Source organism: Brienomyrus brachyistius, chromosome 1, assembly GCF_023856365.1.
Source record: "Brienomyrus brachyistius isolate T26 chromosome 1, BBRACH_0.4, whole genome shotgun sequence".
NCBI classification, from domain to species: domain Eukaryota; kingdom Metazoa; phylum Chordata; class Actinopteri; order Osteoglossiformes; family Mormyridae; genus Brienomyrus; species Brienomyrus brachyistius.
Window position 1 is genome coordinate 49,058,049 of NC_064533.1, and position 22,454 is coordinate 49,080,502.

The 22,454-nt window shown below is 43.1% G+C and overlaps 1 protein-coding gene and 1 long non-coding RNA gene across 5 annotated transcripts in view; one reads left to right on the forward strand and one right to left on the reverse strand.

Annotated features, from left to right (window-relative positions):
• Positions 1–1,156: 1,156 nt before the first annotated feature.
• The window catches only part of LOC125742844 (xin actin-binding repeat-containing protein 2-like), a 43,043-nt gene continuing 21,745 nt past the window's right edge, over positions 1,157–22,454 (forward strand). Inside the window, exons 1-2 of one of the 4 annotated variants that reach the window (XM_049015251.1) lie at positions 1,157–1,458; positions 17,134–17,281. In XM_049015251.1, coding sequence (XP_048871208.1) covers positions 1,207–1,458; positions 17,134–17,281 — 400 coding nt within the window. In that variant the 5' untranslated portion in view covers positions 1,157–1,206. Of the gene's footprint in view, positions 1,459–17,133; positions 17,282–21,364; positions 21,532–22,454 lie in introns of those variants that run through there. The other 3 variants (XM_049015254.1, XM_049015271.1, XM_049015262.1) reach the window with 3 other exon arrangements.
• LOC125742981 (uncharacterized) lies at positions 6,774–7,818 on the reverse strand. The gene is made up of 2 exons (XR_007398252.1): positions 7,717–7,818; positions 6,774–7,116 (listed from the first exon to the last, which is right to left on the reverse strand). It is a non-coding gene; the product is annotated as an uncharacterized LOC125742981 (long non-coding RNA).

Genomic DNA, 22,454 nt, shown 5'->3' on the forward strand with positions numbered 1-22,454 from the left:
CTGGATCTCAGCATGACTGGAACAAACAAAACAGGAGCAGTTGGGTTAATAAAAATAATAATCAGAAGAAGTTTTTGCATAAACTATACAGTCCATATAAGGCAACAGTCCTGCTAGAGGACAAAAATAGTAAAGATGAAAAGAACAACTGAGGAATGTAGCCTAAAAACAAATATATAAGGTGTAACACCGAACCAGTGATGTAATAATCCGAAAGATACAGATTAATGCTTACTGATCATAATCAGGGAAAGCTATAATAAAAAAAATGGCATTTTAATCTGTGTTACATTGATACACTACAGTACCAGTATCGTTCTGTCTTGTGAGGATGGAGTACAACAGGTTTCAGAATCGAGGAAACAAAGCATGATTACATTTAGATTTTACTGCACCTTTAGGACACTCCCTCATTGGCTGTTGGTGTAAAAAAGAATAGTAAACAAAACAGTCAAGTGGAAGTTAGGGTTGGAGGTTACCTGCTTCAGGGCATCCGGCATTTGTCTGAGAAGAATAGAATATGCATGGTCTTGTCATCTGGTCTCTTGAGTCGCCTTGTTGGTTTTTCTCTATTTATTTCCTGCCAGCTATGGAGAGTCTCCCAGGGGAGTCTTTGGTTTTGATCCAAGGTCAGAGTAGCAGAGTAGAGAGAACAGACAAACATTTAATACTATGTGTGTGTTTTTCCCTCGATATTCCATCTTTAAAGTGCCTTCCTTTGTTTTTGTTACCCAAGTGTGTAAACTCATTTGCCCTGGCTGCGTGCTTTGCTCTTTCCGTACCGGTTTGAGGTCTTCCCAGAAGGTCTCTGGTGGTGAAGCCTGAGATACCTCTGGGGAGATTAGTGTGTGAGAATCAGCGCCGTCTGTAAGGCCCACCCTGGGGAGATTCACCCCAATGGACACCCCCTCCCCCCGGCATGCCAGAGGGAGCCCAGTGACACCCCTGTGTAGTTACTCTGAAGCCTCAAATTCCCTACACCTCTTTGTGTCAGTTGGCGTAGGTGTGCAATTGTTTTTTTTTTTCATTTTCTGGGATGGAGCAGAAGAAGTTTCCCTGTTTTTTTTTCTCTCTTGCCTGGTTTTGAGTTTTATTCAAGGCCAGTTAGAAATTAGCCTTCCCAGTCTGCGTAGACCTCAGCTACTGTGCAAGTGCAGGAGGGATCGCTCTTTTCTCCTGTCTCTCACTTTGGCTCTTTCTGCTCTCATGTCCACTCTTCTCTCTGGCTGGCAGCGGGGGGATATAGTGTCCGCAACAATGGAAATTCAATCAGGAAACAGACCACCGGTGCTGAGTGGAACTGGGTCCACCACCTCCACCTCCCTATCCTCTTTCAGACCTCAGGCAGCCAAAGCTACCAGTGAAGCTGCCCGAGAGCTCCAGAAGACCGCTAAGAAGTTTGAGAAGTTTGACATCTCGCTTGAGAACCTGAGAATGATGTTTGAGAAGCCACGGGCTGTGAGTACAAGATATACGTCATGTAGCTTTTTGTATTTTCCAAAGTGTGTTCTGCATTTACCTTCAAAGCTCTCAGTGTTTTTGTGGCTCAGTGGCGATGGCCGCAATCCTTGCTTATGATGCCACAAGTTTACTCTCCATGAAAAATTTCACTGATTAAAACCAAACGAAATCAAAGCAGGTTGCCAAGCAAAAAGGCACCCAGACATCACAAAGTACTTTTCAGGGTAATTTGCAAGGGCTGGAGTCTAAATGTAATGTGTGAGGGAGAGCCAGAGTAAAGGCACAAGTAAAGCTGATGCTTCAAAATTACTCATTACATGCAGAGGATGAGGACCGTCTTTGTAGTCGCGCCATAGAGCGGAGTCCTCTGTTGTCTTCAAGCATCCTGCATCAGCAAACTTAATGCTCCCCCTTTCATCTTTCACAGAGTCTGAAATATTCAACCGCCTATGTGTAAGGAGTCGGAACATGAAAGTACATGGTAGAGGGTCTAATTTCAGGGCCCGAACTTGAGGGAGGTAATTTTTTTTAAAGAAATTGGCTAAGTGACATGCAAAGACCTAGTGTTTGAGGAGAATTACTGAGACCTTCAAAAGCGCATGACTGAATATTGAAATTTAAGGTCCCTCCAATAGTTGCTTTACTTCAAACTTACTAGCTAGCTTTGATAACGTTATAGAGTGAAACACCTATTTTATTTCCTTGACATTGACTAGAATATCTATATTGTAATAAAATACATTATGAACGTTAAAACTCCAGCACATGTATGCAATAAGGTAGCATATGCATTTAGCATGTGCGATAATGTGGATGTAAATTACGTTTAATGAAGTTAAAAGTTGCTAAAATGTTACGTTTCCAGAGAACTAGAATGAGATCATAAGAAGTCATAAACATTAATAAATCATAAATCTGTTACATGAATTTAATAACTGAAGAGCAGGAACCCTTCTGTTTAACAGGAAACCACTTGTTTGGTCTGTTGTAATTTGCCCCCAAACACTAAACAACTGAATCTCTGTTGACTCATTAACTGCTTCCTATTGTTCAAACACTGTTGCATCCTGTGCTCTTTTGACTCTTCTCGAAAAAAGTAGCTCTTTAAATGCTCTGCAGATATGGCTCGATGCGATGGTAACACGATACCCTGTGATTTAAGCTCTATTTTGGGGATCTATAGCTCAGGATTTTAAATGTAAAAAAAGCAGTAATTGAGATGTCCGGTGCGGTTTAGGGCCTCTCCTCACTGGCCGCCCATGTAGGGCAGATACGTGGCCTGTGGACTTGTGTGACCCAGAATAATCCTTGCACACTGCCGCACTCCCTAGGAACGGAAGGGTGGATGCAAAAAACAAAGAGTAAGGGAAAATCTGTGGAACGTCGTTTTATTAGAAGTTCTTCTGCATCATTTATGCCCCTAGAATGCTGTATACCCAACGTAGCCTTTAATCATGAAAAAAACATGAACAAAACTAACATCTTCCAAAAAGGCATTAAATGTGGGATGTCAAAAAGAAGCTTGTGGCATTTTCATAGCTGCCATTTGGGAGACATTTCAATCCCGCAACTCGTTCTTCTTATTGATCTGGTTCGAAACTGAAGCGAAGGCACTGTTTGACTGTTCTTTTGAGAAATAGCTTGTATTATGTTGCTTTTCATTTAACAGAAGCATTTATAATTATACATTGTATTAATTATGCAGACACTTAATTTTGTATCCCTGTAAACGGCACTCAGATTTTTACAAAGCTATATTGCATATTATATGTTTGAATGAAGTGGCAACTTTAGTTATGTTTAACAAAACAGCCCACATTCTGAGGGAAGTGTTATCATAAGATGTACGCTAAACGTTTTCATTGCCTGGGTGTTATGTTGTTGAAAAAGGCAGAGTTAGCAGCCTCGAGGCTCTGTGTTGTGTCAGATTAACAATGCGAAGTACCCACTGTTCAGAAATAGAAATGCAAGTCTCTTTTCATTAGACTGTGTACAATGGGGGTTGACAAGAGTTTTATTCAAAGCAGGAGCCAATCCCTGGACATATGTGCCGGAGAGAGAGAGAGAGAGACAAATCCAATATTGCAAGGAACAAATTCCTCAAGTATTAAGTGCTTTCTCCTATATAGCTACTATGACAGTGCAGAGAGTAATTCAAGGAGATGATGTCAATTGTTGGCGTACAATTCTGAACTTGGAAATGTAACACGCTAAACATGCTGACGTTAAATATAAGGTAATGCAGGGACGAGTTTATGTGCGAGAATGGCAGTAATTTTAACAGCAGTGCCATTGACCATTGACAGGCACATTCCTCAAAGACTTCGTGTTGACAATGTCTATTTTGGCTAATGGCTTACTTAGCAATGGAAAAAACGTGCACTTATGCAATGTCCCTGTGACCCTGACCAGGATAAATGGTTAGAAAATGGATGGATGGATGGATGGATGGATGAATAGATAGACTTACATAATGTTCTATTTTAGTTTAACTCTGAAGTTAAAGTGATATGTAGGTGTGCCATGGATGGTTTTAATTACCACAAGCCAACCTACTCCTCCAGACCTGTTTTCATCTTCAGTCATGCCCAGAAGCCTTCCTCAACTTCTAACTACCTGCCTAAAAGTTAGATGTAGTGATAAGTAGGGAAGAAAGTTGCGTCCAATTAAATTTAATTTGAAACCCAATTAAATTACCCTGTGCTGTCAGTCACCTGCCAGGTTTAACCCAAAGGGAATCGGTGAATTTACCTATGTTAATTCAGCCGTATCGGTCGGTGATTGACAGCATACAGAAAACCCATTAACTGCGCGGTTTCACTTGTTGCTTTCCCCATTAATAGTGATAATTCCTATTAAAAGATTTGTTAGGGTTTATTTTTAATACTATGTAGTGATCACCCAGTGGCTAATTCATCCTAGCCATCTAGTTTTCCTGTCCATGTTTCTTCAGACCTGCACACAGTGAAGTATTTGGGTCTTTAACTCCGCCATGTACCGAAGGCTCCATCGAGTGATATAGCCTTCTTGGAGATGAGAGACATTGACTTGGTTCTACCCACAATCCTCTAGTCACCGGTGGGTGTGGCTGTAGAGTTCGCCGTATCTTACAGGTCCACCCCCTTTCATCTCTCAGAACATCCTAGGCACTGATGGCTGGTTTAGAATGCTAGGATTTTATCTTTCCCTCCACTATAATTGCTAAAGTGTAATTGTTTTGACTGCTCAAGTGCTAAATAATTAGTGTAATTCAGAGTGACTAGTTTCTATCACATTGCAAATGGTTATCAGGGCCTTTAAGAATGCTAATTAAATTTGCTGTACAACTAGGTTTTTGAAGTTTTAGTCCTTTTTATCTGTTGAGTGTTATAAATTTTTGACACTGGATTTTTAATAATCTTTCTTTTGAGGCAAGGTGACTTCGAATGAATGAGCAGCCCGTGCTCTGTCGATATCCTCTTTGAGGAATTAATTATTTGAGAATGACCGTTGGCATAATGATTAGCTTTGAAATTTCATTACAAGTCATGATGGGCTCCGTTGCTTCTCGCCTCCGCTGCCTGTGGGTTGTACTTTGCCCCATTCTGGATGCGCTCTGGCACATGCTCTGATATATAGATCAGGTGACCAGATGCTCACCACATCAAATAACATGGGCACCGAATGGCAGACAGCGCGGAAGGAGGATGCGATAGATCCAACAGCCGGAATAACTCTTCAGCATTGTTTTACTTAAAAAGAAATCTGCCAACTGAATCATTGCCTGCAATTCTAAGCTGGTGGCACGGCAGCCAATGAAGGTGACAGCTCAGCCTCGTCTAATGCTGCTTCATGGTGACTTTGCCATCATCCTTCCTGCCATTTATTCATATTAAGCTACTATAGAGCAGTTTATCTGGACCACAAGATGGCAGTAAAACAACTGATGATGCAATACAGGTGGCCCTTTCAGGGAGAAGGCTCCAGCTGCAGATGCCTGTAGAGTGGAGCTCCACTGGAAATACGTGGAACACTCTGTGTTACAGCGAACTTTAACCCTAACTTTAACCCTCACTCTAATCCTAACCCTAAACATAATCCTAACCCTAACCTTAACCCTAATCCTAACCCTATCCCTAGCCTTAACCCTAACCCTAACCGCTTTACGTCTTTAAAGATCACGTATTTCCGGTGGAGCTCCACACTACAAACGTCCGCAGCTAGACCCTCTTGCTTTCAGGACATTGTAGTGATCACATCTTTGGATCAGAGTTGTATTTTAAATCTCTTTTCAAGCAAATCAGGCACGGGAGAATTTTAAAGTAAGGCTTTCAGGCTAAGTTAAAGTATAAGGTATATGGTAGATCTTACCGTTCACAGTGAGACTCTTAGAATGTTTGAATGAATGGCAGAATCCATCATCATTTTGGCTCTACGTGTCTTTTGAATGACATGATGGTAAAAGCCAGATATTTAAATTGTTTGCACCGGCACGCAAAGAGCTCGTCTGCGTGACCATGTAAAGAAATTCTGTCGCCTGCAGTCAGCTCTGGTAAGAGAACTGCCACTCAAGATACTATAGGGGGAGACTGGAATTTCAAGACAGGAGTTACAAAGACCCCTGATCTGTCACAATCTAGCTGATGGAAACCTGTCCTAGAAACTGTCCCCCCCCCCCATGGCCAGAAACTTCATAATGTCCCTCTTGAAGAATATGTGGATGTAAATCCATAGCCCTCCCCTGAATGCAAGAGACACCATTGCAAGGACAAGCTTTGAAGAGACAAGCTTGTCAGCAACTATACACAAATAAGGGCAGAGGAGGAAAGTTCAGGTCCAGAAAGTACAAATCCAGACCCTGATTTTGTTTCAACCAGCCAGTTGAGTGAATGTTACTCTTTAAACTCAACTGGTTGGTTGAAACAAAATCTTGGTTTGGATTTGTGCTTTCTGAACCTGAACTTTGCACCTTCGGATACTGGTGTCAGAAGCAGTGGCTTCCTGTAACACCTATATTGTGTGCAGGACTTAGATGCAAATATTAGCACACTTTGTTTATCTAGAATAAGTAAATGATATATCAGATATGATAATGACATTCGTAGTGAGGTTGACCAACCAATAACCATTCTCAGTACTCATGTTTCTATAACTCTTGCTTATTTTGGTTGTTGTATCACAATGGTAGATTATTTTTAGATGTTCCACTGGGACTTTTGTAGATATATCAGACGTTCTTGTGACCAGAGGAACAGTATATCTATAAATGTACAGCCCATTCCAGCATTTCACAGCATGACTTTCCTTGTTCGCACAAGAACGGTGGTGACAGATTCATTGCAACGAAAGATTTATTTGCTGTTGGTTTTTATCACGTGTGTCTCAGGATTATCAGTGCTTCTCACAGCCTGTCGTTTCACGTAGAGCGGTTTTATTTTTTTGTAATGCTTAGATATCGCCAGGCTTGACGGTGCCTTTAGTGGCACTTCTCTCTCTTCAGAGGCTGTAGTGTCTCGCGTCCGGGAGCCCGGGAGACGGGCAGACAGGCTCATCATCTCCTCTGCTTTTCCGAAGGCCTGCGTCATGATGTCCACCCCACGAAGTAGCTACAAGTTCAAATCCAGCTGGAAACTGGACTGTGAAAACAGCAGTGCTGACAGGTTGATCTGGCCGCAACTGCAAAAACCGGGCAGTGAGATGTTAAACAGAATTTGAACGAATAGTGAGGCAGTCGGAAATGAAGAGAATGCATGTTTTTCAGTTGTTACACGTAAGTCTTCCTCCATGGGATGAAGACAACATAACAGCACTGTCTGAAAGGGACTAAATGGCACCGTTGGTCCCACGGAGATCTGTAAGCAGCTATAAGTACTAATGTACACACAGGACTGGATAGGGAATGCTTGACATTTCTGTACATTTTCAGTAAGACCTGTAAGATGTTACTGCCTAAGTAGAACGCTATGTTATCAATATTCCATCACATCTTTATTATTAAAAGCTTTCTCACTGTCTTACAAGCCTAGTTTATTGTGAATCATTTTTTATTCATGAATAGATTAATGCAGCCACAGAGCAATATTGTACAATTATGACAATGGACTATCTTGAGCTGTGTTATAGAACATCCGCTGCTTAAAAAGGCTGAATGATTCAGCCGGGATCTTACATCTGCCGCCCTTTTTGTCACTCCCATAATTCCACATAGGTGTCCTTGAATTTCAGTGTTTAATGCTGCTAAATCTATTTGATGCCCAGAGAGCTAATCTAACTTACGTCTGCTTCAGTTCATGGCTTCCAGTTCAAGTTCTCCATGGACTTGGAACCATCTCATGTAGAGGCACCTCTGTCGTAGAATGAACAAGCCGTCTGGTTGGGTCACGAATCGCTTATGGTGAACCCCTCACCCTCCGCACTCACACACACACACACACACACACACACACACATACACATACACACACATACACACGCACACAATCAATCCCTCACACATTTCCTGTGGGCCCAGACTTCAGTTAATAAAACATCCAGCCATACAGACTATTATCGCTTCTGGGTCTGTTTTCCATATGCAGTTTCTTCATCCATGTATACTGCTTTTTCCACTGCTAACACTTTCTCCTGTTATTTTTATTGTCTTTTCTCAAGTCTATCAATTCAGATCTGCTTTCTTCATTACTATATACAATACTGTCATTAGTATTGTCCATGGGGTACCTCTCTGTGTAGTTTGACTTTTTTCATGCATCACATTGGCCATGTTCATCCTATCTTCTTATGTTTATATACCGTATTTACCTGTTTTATTTTACACCTTATTGTATATGTACCTTTTTCATTATGGCCAGATTACATGCCAGTCGCCCATTTCTTCTTGCCATCTGTGAACCCATAACTCTTTTCTGCCCAGTATAAAAAAGATTCATATACTGAGCCGAAGCACCCTGTTTGACAGAAATCAATGTGAGCTCAGCCGTGTCGTTTACATTAAGGAGCACGCCAGCTTTACGGCTTTAGATGACGCTGACCCCCGACGATCGGCGCTGTGTTGATTATGGAATTCGGGGATGATTATCAGGCGCGCTGCTGTTTTGCATTTTAATTGAATGGTTATGTGAAAAACCCCAGACCGCCTGCCTCCTGCCAGGGAACCAGTGGTGGAATTTAATTAGAATAGAAAAGCACTAAAGTATTCAAATAAATATTTTTCATGCATTTTCCATAATGTGTCGATTATGCAGAACAAGTTGATGAGCTTGGAGGTTAACCCAGGAAGCACAAGACAGGGGTCCCCTGAGCCTGGATGCCAGTCCATTGCAGGGGACGCCCTGGCCTGGATGTCAGTCCATTGCAGGGGACGCCCTGGCCTGGATGTCAGTCCATTGCAGTGGGCGCCCTGGCCTGGATGTCAGTCCATTGCAACTCGCGCCCTGGCCCGGATGTCAGTCCATTGCAGCTCGCGCCCTGGCCTGGATGTCAATCCATTGCAGGGGATGCCCTGGCCTGGATGTCAGTCCATTGCAAGGGTCCCCTGAGCCTGGATGCCAGTCCATTGCAGGGGACGCCCTGGCCTGGATGTCAGTCCATTGCAGGGGACACCCTGGCCTGAATGTCAGTCCATTGCAGGGGACGCCCTGGCCTGGATGCCAGTCCATTGCAGCTCGCGCCCTGGCCCGGATGTCAGTCCATTGCAGGGGACGCCCTGGCCTGGATGTCAGTCCATTGCAGGGGACGCCCTGGCCCGGATGTCAGTCCATTGCAGGGGACGCCCTGGCCTGGATGTCAGTCCATTGCAGGGGACGCCCTGGCCCGGATGTCAGTCCATTGCAGGGGACGCCCTGGCCTGGATGCCAGTCTATTGCAGCGGGCGCCCTGGCCCGGATGCCAGTCCATTGCAGGGGACGCCCTGGCCTGGATGCCAGTCCACTTCAGGGGACACCCTAGCCTGGATGCCAGTCCATTGCAGCGGGCGCCCTGGCCCGGATGCCAGTCCATTGCAGGGGACGCCCTAGCCTGGATGCCAGTCCATTGCAGGGGACGCCCTGGCCTGGATGTCAGTCCATTGCAGGGGACGCCCTGGCCCGGATGTCAGTCCATTGCAGGGGACGCCCTGGCCCGGATGTCAGTCCATTGCAGGGGACGCCCTGGCCCGGATGCCAGTCCATTGCAGGGGACGCCCTGGCCCAGATGCCAGTCCATTGCAGGGGGTGCCCTGGCCCAGATGCCAGTCAATTGCAGGGAACTCTCACTACTTAGTGTCACCAGGTTCTCTGACTGTATGTTTTTGTACTTTGGGAGAAACCTGAAGTACCTGGAGGAAACCCACTTGACCCAGGAAGAACATGCAAACTTCATGCACACAGAACCAGATTAGGATCCCCAGCTCTGGAAGCGTAAGACTACAGCGCTAACCGCTAAACCACCCAAAAAAAACACGAACATCTGCGCATTCACGATTCTCCAGTGCAATAATTATACATTCAGCTTTTCTAAACATGCGTCCACCCATTCATCTTGTAACTGCTCATCCTGGTCAGGGTCACAGGGGCTGCTTTAGTCTACTGCTGGGCACAAGGCCGGGTTACACCCTGGATGGGATGCCAGTTCATTATAGGGACACACAATGACACACACTATCGCCCTCTAGGGGCTATTCAAAGGCACAAGTCAGCTTAACTGCATATCAGTGGGAGGAAACTGGAGTACGCAGAGAAAAAGCCTCACAATATCTTCAGGACACACAGAAAGAAGAGGCAGCGGTTTAATAAACAGTTTATCGATACTCCCGAAAAAGGATGGCTTTCTTTGACAATTCAAACGATATATATAAAAGACGGCCTAATGGTCCGTAGTAATCCGACAGGACTTAAGCCAAGCTCTGCGTCAAGCTCTGGTCAATCGTCAACGGCAGCAGGAATTAACAGGCTTCCTGGTTCCTTCCTCTGGTGCCTGTCCTTAGAGTGATTAGCGACAGCGCGCTCAGCACTCTGTGTTCAAGGGCGAGGAAGGGGACTGTTCATTTGGGGGGAACCTCAAGGAGGAAGCAGCACCAGCTTTTGAAAAGCGATTCGAGGGGAGAAGTTTTTGGCTCACCGGATAAACAGGCTAGGCTGCTTTCTGTGAGCGTCAAGTATGATGAAAGCAACTGAAAAGAGATTTGCGTACATAATGCATAAGCCCAGTCAGGGCAACGGAAGCTGGGCTCAGACAGTGGAAACCCGCCTGACAGTATGATAGCGGGAGACGGCTCCTACAGGCCAGGTCCCCTCAGCTGATAGAGAAATACAAATTCAACACAATCTTGTTTATGGTTATCGTCAAGCAGCTCTTGCTGACTTGTTATGAATAGAACATCGCTAGGTAGTGCGTACAGATCTGCTATAGAGAAAACAATTTAAGTTGTGCTGGGTGGAGAAAGAATGTTGTCTTGCTCCAGCTATCCCACTATGGCCTCGCTACAACAGAGGTGTGGGTTTGATTGCTACCCTGACTATGTGTGTGTGTGTAAGGAATATGTATGTTCTCCCTGTATCTGTGTGTGGAATGTTCTCTCTGTTTCTGTGGAATGCTCTTCCTGTATCTATGCGTGATATGTTCCCCCTGTATCTATATGTGGAATGCTCTTCCTAGTATCTGTGTGCAGTATGTTCCCCCTGTATCTCTGTGTGGTATATTCTCCCTGTATCTGTGTGTGGGATGCTCTTCCTGTATCTGTGTGCAGTACGTTCCCCCTGTATCTCTGTGTGGTATATTCTCCCTGTATCTGTGTGTGGGATGCTCTTCCTGTATCTGTGTGCAGTATGTTCTCCCTGTATCTCTGTGTGGTATATTCTCCCTGTATCTGTGTGCGGGATGCTCTTCTTGTATCTGTGTGCAGTATGTTCCCCCTGTATCTCTGTGTGGTATATTCTCCCTGTATCTGTATATGGAATGCTCTTCCTGTATCTGTGTGCGGTATGTTCTCCCTGTATCTCTGTGTGGTATATTCTCCCTGTATCTGTGTGTGGGATGCTCTTCCTGTATCTGTGTGCAGTATGTTCCCCCTGTACTGTATCTGTGTGTGGTATGTTCTCCCTGTATCTGTATATGGAATGCTCTTCCTGTATCTGTGTGTGATATGTTCCCCCTGCATCTGTGTGGGATATGCTCCCTCTGTATCTCTGTGTGGTATATTCTCCCTGTATCTGTGTGTGGGATGCTCTTCCTGTATCTGTGTGCGGTATGTTCTCCCTGTATCTCTGTGTGGTATATTCTCCCTGTATCTGTATATGGAATGCTCTTCCTGTATCTGTGTGTGATATGTTCCCCCTGCATCTGTGTGGGATATGCTCCCTCTGTATCTCTGTGTGGTATATTCTCCCTGTATCTGTGTGTGGGATGCTCTTCCTGTATCTGTGTGCGGTATGTTCTCCCTGTATCTCTGTGTGGTATATTCTCCCTGTATCTGTATATGGAATGCTCTTCCTGTATCTGTGTGCGGTATGTTCTCCCTGTTTCTCTGTGTGGTATATTCTCCCTGTATCTGTATATGGAATGCTCTTCCTGTATCTGTGTGCGGTATGTTCTCCCTGTATCTCTGTGTGGTATATTCTCCCTGTATCTGTGTGTGGGATGCTCTTCCTGTATCTGTGTGCAGTATGTTCCCCCTGTACTGTATCTGTGTGTGGTATGTTCTCCCTGTATCTGTATATGGAATGCTCTTCCTTTATCTGTGTGTGATATGTTCCCCCTGCATCTGTGTGGGATATGCTCCCTCTGTATCTCTGTGTGGTATATTCTCCCTGTATCTGTGTGTGGGATGCTCTTCCTGTATCTGTGTGCGGTATGTTCTCCCTGTATCTCTGTGTGGTATATTCTCCCTGTATCTGTATATGAAATGCTCTTCCTGTATCTGTGTGCGGTATGTTCTCCCTTTATCTCTGTGTGGTATATTCTCCCTGTATCTGTGTGTGGGATGCTCTTCCTGTATCTGTGTGCAGTATGTTCCCCCTGTACTGTATCTGTGTGTGGTATGTTCTCCCTGTATCTGTATAAGGAATGCTCTTCCTGTATCTGTGTGTGATATGTTCCCCCTGCATCTGTGTGGGATATGTTCCCTCTGTATCTCTGTGTGGTATATTCTCCCTGTATCTGTGTGTGGGATGCTCTTCCTGTATCTGTGTGCGGTATGTTCTCCCTGTATCTCTGTGTGGTATATTCTCCCTGTATCTGTATATGGAATGCTCTCCCTGTATCTGTGTGCGGTATGTTCTCCCTGTATCTCTGTGTGCAGTATGTTCCCCCTGTACTGTATCTGTGTGTGGGATACTCTTCCTGTATCTGTGTGCAGTATGTTCCTCCTGTATCTGTATATGGAATGCTCTTCCTGTATCTATGCGTGATATGTTCCCCCTGTATCTATATGTGGAATGCTCTTCTTAGTATCTGTGTGCAGTATGTTCCCCCTGTACTGTATCTGTGTGTGGAATGTTCCCCCTGCATCTGTGTGGGATATGTTCCCTCTTTATGTGTGTGATGGGGTACATGTGGGAAAAAAATCAATCCAACCTCAACCAGACCAAATAAAGGACATGAAACTACAGTCAAACAAACACAGACTATGATTTCAAAGGAAACTCAGACAGAGGGTTAGGGATTAGCTTTCATTACTGTAGGTGCTGAGGTTGGGAATGAGTGGAAATTTGCTGTCAGGTTTATGGATTGGAGGGAATCCAATCCATCCTGACTGGAATGTCACTGGAAATCGGCATTTTGGGTTGTGTGGTTAAGGTAGCAGCTATAAGGCATCTAGTACTGTTTGAAGAGATAAAGCTTGATAGGAAAATGGGTATGTATGTCTCTGTCTGTGCTCCTACATCACATTAGAAAGGCACAAAGAATATTTTAGTCTGGAAATAAAATGGAAATCGTTGGTAAAATATTAATATATGGTTATTAAAGGCTGTCGGATGGATAAATAGGAAATGTAAAATCTGACAGACATACTCTCTGTCACAAATTTATTAAAGATTGCAGAAGATGATGCATTGTTTGGATGTTTTAATCCTGCTGAATATGTATATTACACACATCTGTTGTGAAGTGCTGGTATGGCAGCACTGGATGGTTCTCAGTCAGGCTGCCCAGTCATATGCTAATTTCACGCTTGCTAATAGCTAACTAGTCACTTCTAATCTTGGCTTACAAACCAGCAGAGAGAACCCGAGGCAGCTGGATTTGGACGAGAAGGAATTGACCAAGGGAGGAAATTATCTTTTGTTACTTCTTCCTTCCTGGTCTGTTTTCCGTATGTCACTGAATTTCATGTTCAATTTAGATGCATATACAGCTACTACTTGTCGGTTTGGTTGCATCAACAGTCCTGCTTCTGTTTCTCGTTTATGCTAATAATATCCGTTGTTCTGCATATAAGCCTTGTTCCATTTTTTTTTACCTTTGGTCACCGGTGCACTAAAAACAACGGTAATCTTTATGCTCACAGTTTGTGGTCTGCTTGTTTTACTGATACTGCTTCACTGTTTTTTCAGTGTTTATAGTAAAAAGCGAAACCTATAAAAAATACAATTGTTTTTCACATATTATGCAGCAGTTTCTGTTAATATTTTCTTTTCTTTTTACATACACTTAGTATAGTGGTTTTCTTATTTACTGAAGACCACTATATGCCCTATAAAAAAGTACCGTAGTCAGCAATAAATAACTGTAAATAACAAACAACAGAAAATAAGACCAGTGTAGGTAAACAAGCACTGAAAACGCAGGTGACATCACAGACACTCTGTATGATGAGCCCTTGTTCATCTGTATAAACAGTCAAAGCCTCAGCGACCACATTTCAGTTAGCTTCTGGGGAAAGGATGACGCATAGCTTGTGCTTTCAACGGAGAGGCTGGTCAACGTGCGAAAGAAGTGCTATTTCCAGCCCGCTTAATATCTCAGAGGTGAGAACGGCTGTCGCAGGTTGGGTATGCTGCAAGCTCGCCGCATAGAGTAAAGTCCCCTGCATCCTCTTGCAAATCTCACTTCCCGTGAAATGAAGACAAAAGACAAATTACAGATCTATACCTCGTCTTTTAGGAGGAGCAGTCTGATGATGGATCTACAGATAGATTAAATAGCTGGGTGGTCTTGACATGTGACGGTTTTTAGCAGTCCTTCTTGGTCATGCTTCAACGACGCCAAAAACAAATCGCGCATGCATGCAGCACGTTCACGCGCAGCGCGGCAGCACGAGCTGATGTCCGAGTCACATGACCTACCTGGGCACCCACAGAGGGGCTGTCAAGGAGAAAAGCTGTGGCGTTTTTCCCCGAAAAGCCCAGCAAATCTCTGCCCTGGAATAAGATCAAAGCTTCACATCATGCCTCTCTGCTTCCCAGAGAATAATTACAGGGGAAGTCAGAGGGCAGTGACCTCAGAGCAGGTGTCGACTTGGAAGAACGAGCCAGTGCTGGAATAATCAAGCTGCAGACCACAAATACCCCAGACGCATTGAATGTTTTCTGCAGTGAATATGCTGGTCTTTGTTCATGTCTTTCTCTAGTCAAATAATGGGCATTTTGCTGTTTCTGTGGGACCTTCTGAATTTTATCGGATTTTTTTGGTATTTATTATTGTATCTAATTATTATTTTTTCTGTATTTTTACACCATTAATTTATATCAGATTAAGGGCAACCCTATTAATTTGTGTTTTTATACTGCTATTATATAACAGTAGTTTGATAGCTACACTGTTTCCTAGACAGACTTTGGGGCATTCGTCCACATGACTGAGTGAGTTTCCTCCCATTGGCCAAAAGCGCAAACTACGGTGAATCAGCACCTGAATTACCACAGATGTTTGGTCCTGTGAGCATGTGCTGGTGTCCTGCCCCGCCCCCCCCACTTCATGCTCACCATCACCCCCCTAGTGGGTGAGTGATAATGGAAGCTGGATGGATTACAGTTAATATGATTACACCACAGTAGCTTTCATCTGATGAATGCATACATTAAAACTTTTTCACACTATTCCCTGTTATTAGGGATTACAACTAGGAATAATGAGGTTATGTTAGTTATAGTGAAGTAAAGCACTTAGTAATGTTTATAGCAATTTAATAGTAATCAGAACTGGAAATTTCAACCCTAAATCAATTGTTCATTCATCTATGTATGGATCTCTGACCTGCGAGGGAAGCATATACAATTTAAACTGCACTATTCTCCCAAAAAGACAGATGTACATGAGTTACTTTTCAAAATAAAAGCGCTCTCAAGGCTGTACCATGCCAGCTGAAGGGAGGGCTGCATGCACAAACCCACCTTGCATTTCCTTCCAGGGATACTTAGCAATATATAGCTCACAGTTTGGAACATCTGCTTGTAATCATCAATACAAAGTAGCTATCAGTAGATTGCTCATACCAGCCATGTGAGGCGCCACCAGTCCAAAGGCAGAGTGTGTATATGCAATATATATTACATGCATATATGCAAAGGGCGCACTTAGTTCATGCTCCAGAATCACACCCATCGCACTGGGACTTAGCAAACCAACAGATAATTCAATATCCCCTAACAGACCATTCCTTTTTCTGGTGCTCTTTTGGCCGAAACCTAAAAAGAGCACAAAGGTTTTCTGTAGTTTGACAGCGGCACGCTCGAGATCTTTTGGGAAGGGATTTTGTCGAACAGCGAAGAAAGATTCTCAGATTCTTCAGTCTGAATAAATGAAACGCCTACTCAGATGGAGCAGATCATATCGTTACTTCATTTAGTTAAAGGAAGAGACGGATTATAATGACTTATGGATTTAATAACAGAAGACAACGCACACAGAGATACAGAAGTGCTTATAAAGGTATGAGTCAGAGTGAAGTGTGAACTGTCCCTGGAAGATCACAGCGCTGCTCTGAGGCGTATTTGAAGAAGGCAAAGAAGCGTTTGGGGAAGGTCAAGGCAAAATGATAATTTGGTCCAGTGGGAACTTATTCCCGATAAAAAAGAAAAAGATATTTCTTGTATTTGATGCTTTATTTCACAGTCTGTTTGTTGAGAATAAACTAGTTTGCCAAGAGCTCATCATATATATATATATATATTTTTTTTTTTTTTTTTCCAAATAACAAACAAATTACTCCTCCCTGAATTGGTTCAAGTGGTCACAGCTTGAGTCGTGTCATTTCCTGTCAGCTACTGGGGGCCCCCTAGTGGTGGACTAGATCACCTCGTGTGCAGGAGAGGATTTAATCAGGGAGGGTGTTTCTCTGCTAACTGCTGCATGAAATAACATTGAAATAATAGTCAGACATTCAAAGAAACCAACAGGAATTGAATATAGAATCTATTTATGTTTATATACTGTGTAGTAAAGTTAAGTAAGAAAACTATTTGTATAGTACTTCAAAAATCAATTATGACTTTTTACACAAAAAGTAAGAGTAAAAACTGTCAAGGTACTTCCTGTTCTGCCTTGCCTGCTGTCACAGAAGTGGTGCATAATCTCGTCAGTGTAACAGTTGATTGTTCAATATGATGTTTTTCTGTCAGGCGGCAGGCCGACACTGTTTATACGATTTGTAGCCACATGCATCTCTGCTTTGCCTCCTGCGAAACTGTCAGGAAGCTGTCAAAAAGCCCCCCCGCAAGACCACTACAGGTGCTTCCTTTATGTGATGACTTTTCACCTCCACTTTCGCCCCGACAGCAGGAAGTGAAGCCTCACCAAGTCGCGCACCCGTCCCCGTCCAGACAAGCCTGGGTCGGACAGTCCAATCGACTCTTCAAGCCCCCAAAGGACCTTCTGTCATCAGCCGAGAGGATGTCCTCTAAGCAGACCCCAGACCTCGATCAATGTAAGACACTCCTACAGCATCTCAATTTCATTTCAGACATCGTATACCATTTAATTGTTTTGTTCTGCTGCAGATATCAGGCAGAGCATTCTATAGACTTCTGTGCTTGTGGGTCTTCAGATAAGTTAAAATTAAAATGTTACATTGTTACTGGCATGATGGTGATTAATATGCAAATATGTTTGAGATTAATTTGGGTTTCAATATTATTTAAGTATGAAATTTACAGCAGAACGATTGACCAAACATTTGATTATGAATAATATTTTTCTAATGGAAAATCACACAACTTTTATTTATATTATATTTTTATATCTCTCTACATATATATATTTCTTGTGTATATTGTCAGAAAAACACTTGAATGGTACACAGCTTGACCATGCATTCTCTCAGTGAATGTTTACAAAGTTTCATTCCCTGCGTATATGTATTTAGCTCTGTGTGTTATTTCTGCCTTGCTGACCTTATCCGGGATGATGACAGGGTCACATGGGCATAGGCTGAGAGGCCCACTTCAGTGCGACGGCAAGTAAAGTGACGACTGCTGACAATTTCCAGTGACCGGGAGGCACACGGTTCAGATCACTGCTTTCCAGCCTCTTTTCCACATTGATACTGCCGAGATCAGCGACAGCCAGCTAATTTCAAAGGGTCTCTCAAACCGGACTTTCAGCAGCGCAGCCGAGGAAAAAAAAAACACTCTCAGTTGCATACGATGAAGGCAATCTTGGAGAGGATGTGACAGGTCAGATATGCAATGTCGCTCACGTCAGGCCGAGTTTAATTGACCTTTTCTGACATCCTTTTGTGATTTATGACATCATGAGAATGACAGCAGCTCACTAGGTATATTTGCAGAGAGGCTGGCTGTTAAATAAAGGCACTGGGCAGACATGCAAAACTCCAGTGAGCTCAGCTCCCTTCCAGACCAATTCATTTCGGCCTGCCTGTTTAACCCCTCCCACTGGCAGTCCATTGACCCTCTGGATGGTCCCTGCCCCCCCCATGGTCCTGGGGCATGTTTTTATAGAACACACCTGTGGGTGAGTGACGACTCTTCCAACTTCAGAATCAACAGTCCTTTCCCAAACTGATATTGGACCTGCTCTGCATTTCACTGTCCTCTTGAGGGATAATTTACTGTTGCTCTCATTTCACATTCAAGCTACAGTATGATCTCTACAATCTTCTGCTGCGATCTGGCCATTGAGACCTAAACGTAGACAGTCTACAAAGCTTGATAATTCAAAACACACTGGACTCCAAGGGGTATTTGAGTTAGATTAAAAAAGTTAATTTTACATTCAATAGTTAATAACCATTTTTTTTTCCCAACGCTTCTTACATGTCTCAAGAAGTTAGCAGCAATACAGTCCAGCAATGCAGAATGAGGACCTCAAATTGTAACAGAATTTTAATGTCCCCCTAACCCTGACCAGGAATGCCATATCTAACACCTAGCGAGTTATCATCACCTCACGCATCTCTCGGTGTGGAATAATTACCATTTGTTTCAGACGTCGCCGTAAAGGACAGGTGAGCTGTCGAGATTTAATGGACAGCTCTTAGTTGTTAGCATTGAAAGACAGGCTCGTTGGTGGAAGACCCAAAAATTAATCATCAGTTTTCCGAAATGCAATAATGAGAAACAGGAAGGAAACACTCCGTGATATCTCCAAACCATTTACATTACATTTATTAAAAAAACTGAATAAAAAAATGTAGCTCTATTAAACAAAGGCTTTTGTAATTGTACACTTGAGTTACATTTGGCAGGGAAAGAGAATCCGCAAGGATATTAAAGTTAATACGTATTTCATCCAGCTTTTAATTACTTTACTCAATCTTTTCATACCAATTACTGTGTTTGTACTGGGGTTTAATTGGTTAAGAACTGAGAGGCACAAGTTGACATCAAAAAGGTTGAAGGTGTCATTCTCCTTGGAAGATGTATCTGTATCGGGGAAGCTTAAATCAGTAGCAGAAAAGATATATTTCACAATATCCCATTATATGTCATATCGTGAGTTGTATCATATAAATAATGATTATTATTTTCAACCTTACCTAATTAATAAGTCATTGGCCAAATATTCCTTCTCTTCATTTGCTTTTGTTTATAAATAGAATCTCCCCTCAAAGTGCAACTTCAAACATCAATATGAGCACAGGAATAAGTCATATTAACATTTTAAAATGTACATTTTATGCCAGTATCATTTTGATTATCACTTATTATCATTTTTATATCTGTATCTTGCAGCGGTGCAGGTTTAAGGGAGATATAATTGGTGTTTAATTGCGATCAGTTTATCCCATCTCATTGTCTAAAGGAGCCTAATTGTTTAATTGTAGTTATAATTTTTGCAGCTGTGATTCTAGCATGATTGCAATTTTGCTGCTGAGGAGCCAGACTGTACCAGATGTTTTTAGTAGCATTAAGGTATTACCACTTCAGACAAGCTAGCTCACGCTATGCTAAATTCATGATATGCTCAATTTTAGCACTGGTGCATGTTGCTTTTATTTGAAGCAGGATAGCACTGCAGCGACTGGCAATGGCGTTGGGATCTGATGGTCGAGGTTGAGTCTTTCACAGCATAGGCAATGCGAGCTTCATGTCCGTTACCAGAAGATGAACCCAAACCACATTGCTGCTTCCTGACCATGGTGGTTACCCAGGGTTTCTGCATACAAACAGAAGACTTTGTTTGATATCTTCCGGAACCTGAGGGTCTCGATGTTGGTAGATGAACCCTAGCTTAAAGAATCTGTCTCTAGCATGACGAGCTTGTTATTCTCCTGCAGTGGGAAATGCCTCTTCTGTGGCTGTGTGATCCTGTTCTGCTAGGCTCACGGTTGGTGATACGGGGAAGGCTCAGTGTTCTGTAGAAGTTTCTGCTTAAGTGCCGTGGAGACAGAGAGAGACAGAGAGAAACAGAGAGGGACAGGCCTGACAGACATGCTCTGTGGATAATGCACGCCTTGCTCAAAAGTTTCGCTTTCATTATTTCTGTGGGCTCAATAGCAAAGGGCCCAGTCTGTAAAAACAAGACCAGAAGCACATAGAAATAGCAGTATTTTAAGCTATTTAAATTTAGTGCCCATGGCTAAATGATTAGAGACAGGCCTCTAAAAATAAGCCTGTCACATAACACCTACAGTATATGGATATTATAAAAATTTATACACGTCTTGACTGGAAAGTTGAGGTCCACATATGCTGGCGTGCTTTTCTCCCAGCATTCCCATAATTCCTTCTGGCATGAGCGTATGACGTCTCGCCACCCCGGCTTGGTTACAAGCGACGGATCCTATCGGAGGCTTCTAAAAAGGAGTTGTGTTTGTCCCAGTATCATGTATAAGATGGGGAGGCTTAGGGTGTGGGTTACACACGTGACGGACAGAGCTGCCGTGACTCACGGACATCCAGTCTGGAGCCTGGGTAGATACCTCTGCCAGTCAGGCGCCGATCCCCCCCCCCGCCAAGCATTACATCACAGGCCCCCATGCACAGAACTGCGCGGGAACATGCATAACGGCATGTCATGCAGATCCAATGGAGTTTCTTTATTTGTTACGTTAGTATCTGCACATCAGCTTCAAATCACGTCTGGCATCTTGGTCTTGAGTGGCTGTTTTGACTGTGGACCCAAGTGAAATAACCAGTTTATTATTAAATGAACTTTACACTAAATGCAAATATTTTGTGAACATTGTCTCATACGTAATTTTTATAACCGACCCACAACCCCGACCAGGATAAGTTGTTGAAAGATGGATTGATGGATGGATGGATGGTTGGTTTGGTGGATGGATGGATGGGTGGATGGATTGTTAAATATTTTATGTTCCTCACGGACAAATACATATATGTGTACATGTATGTAGTATATGTATATAGATATGTATGTATACACACAGCAGGGAAAATCCCAGAATCCATTTTTCCGGAAGTTACAGCAAGTAAATTTATGTGATCTGACGTTAACCTTCATCTTCTAAAAAAAGCCCCCGAGGTCCATCTTTCTTGGGGGCCAGAGGGGTGGGGGCAAGGGGGGCCCTAAAATAAAATCAGCTGTCTCTGTCTGCTTAACAGACCGAAGCAGAGGCTGGTTGCTGGTGCTGCTCTCTGTCAAACAGGGGGGTATTCGCTTGCTTGGCTGGCAGGTAAAGGAGCACCGCAAGATTTTCAGGCCTTTTACTGGGTCGACTGAACAGCACTTCGCTAGATCTGTAAAGACCTGGTAAGTATTAGCGATGCGTACAAACCACTTATGCCTGCTCAAATAAATAATATATCTGTTCCACTTATCCATAGTGAAATTATCCCTCTATATAATGCTCGTTTTACTCCTTTGGGGTAATGTTTTAAGATTATTTTGCTTTAAGTTATATGTAATTAAATTAGTATTGAAATTCAGTTATTTCCAGTTAAGTTGTATATTTCATCATTCATACTTAGAGTTTTAATTACATTTCTTAATGATGAAACAGCGAGCCGACTTGTGATAATAATTCATTCTGTAAACCTCGTCTTCCATAATTTTCTTTAAAATTTATCGAATGATTAGTTTGTTTGCACCCGTTAACCGTTTTTGCTGATTTGCGTGTTTAGCCATGTATTTTAAGCTGTCGTAAACGCTTCCTCTCTCGTGGATGTGGCTTAAATGCGGGTGAGCTCTGCCTAGCTAGAGATGAGTGGCTGCTCTCGCGTTCTGCGTCCATGCTCGTCCCCTCAAAGTAGGCCCCTTTGCGAGCAATTACGACAGCTAAACATCCGATAAACGCTTTTGGAAAATCGTCGACATGCGGAGTTACCCACAGCTTGTTACCATAGGTCTGTCTGCGTGTTAAGTAATGGCGAACGTGGTATCGGTGTCTGGGATGCCATGTTTAGACACTGACTGGTGGAGACGCAAATTAATTATGTTTATCGATGAGGATCACTATATATTTTTTGCCACAAAAGCACCATGGAGATCACTGGAGTGTTAACGTATGCCGAGGCCATGTTTCCGGCATGCATCTCTACTTCCTCCTTAGAAACATGACCCTCTGCTACTAGGGATATAAAATGCTCTTGATTTATTTTTTAAGGAACACGTTAACTCCGTTGCCTGACTTATCCTGATACGTGAGCTCCTGACTCACCCTGTCCAGTCCAAAG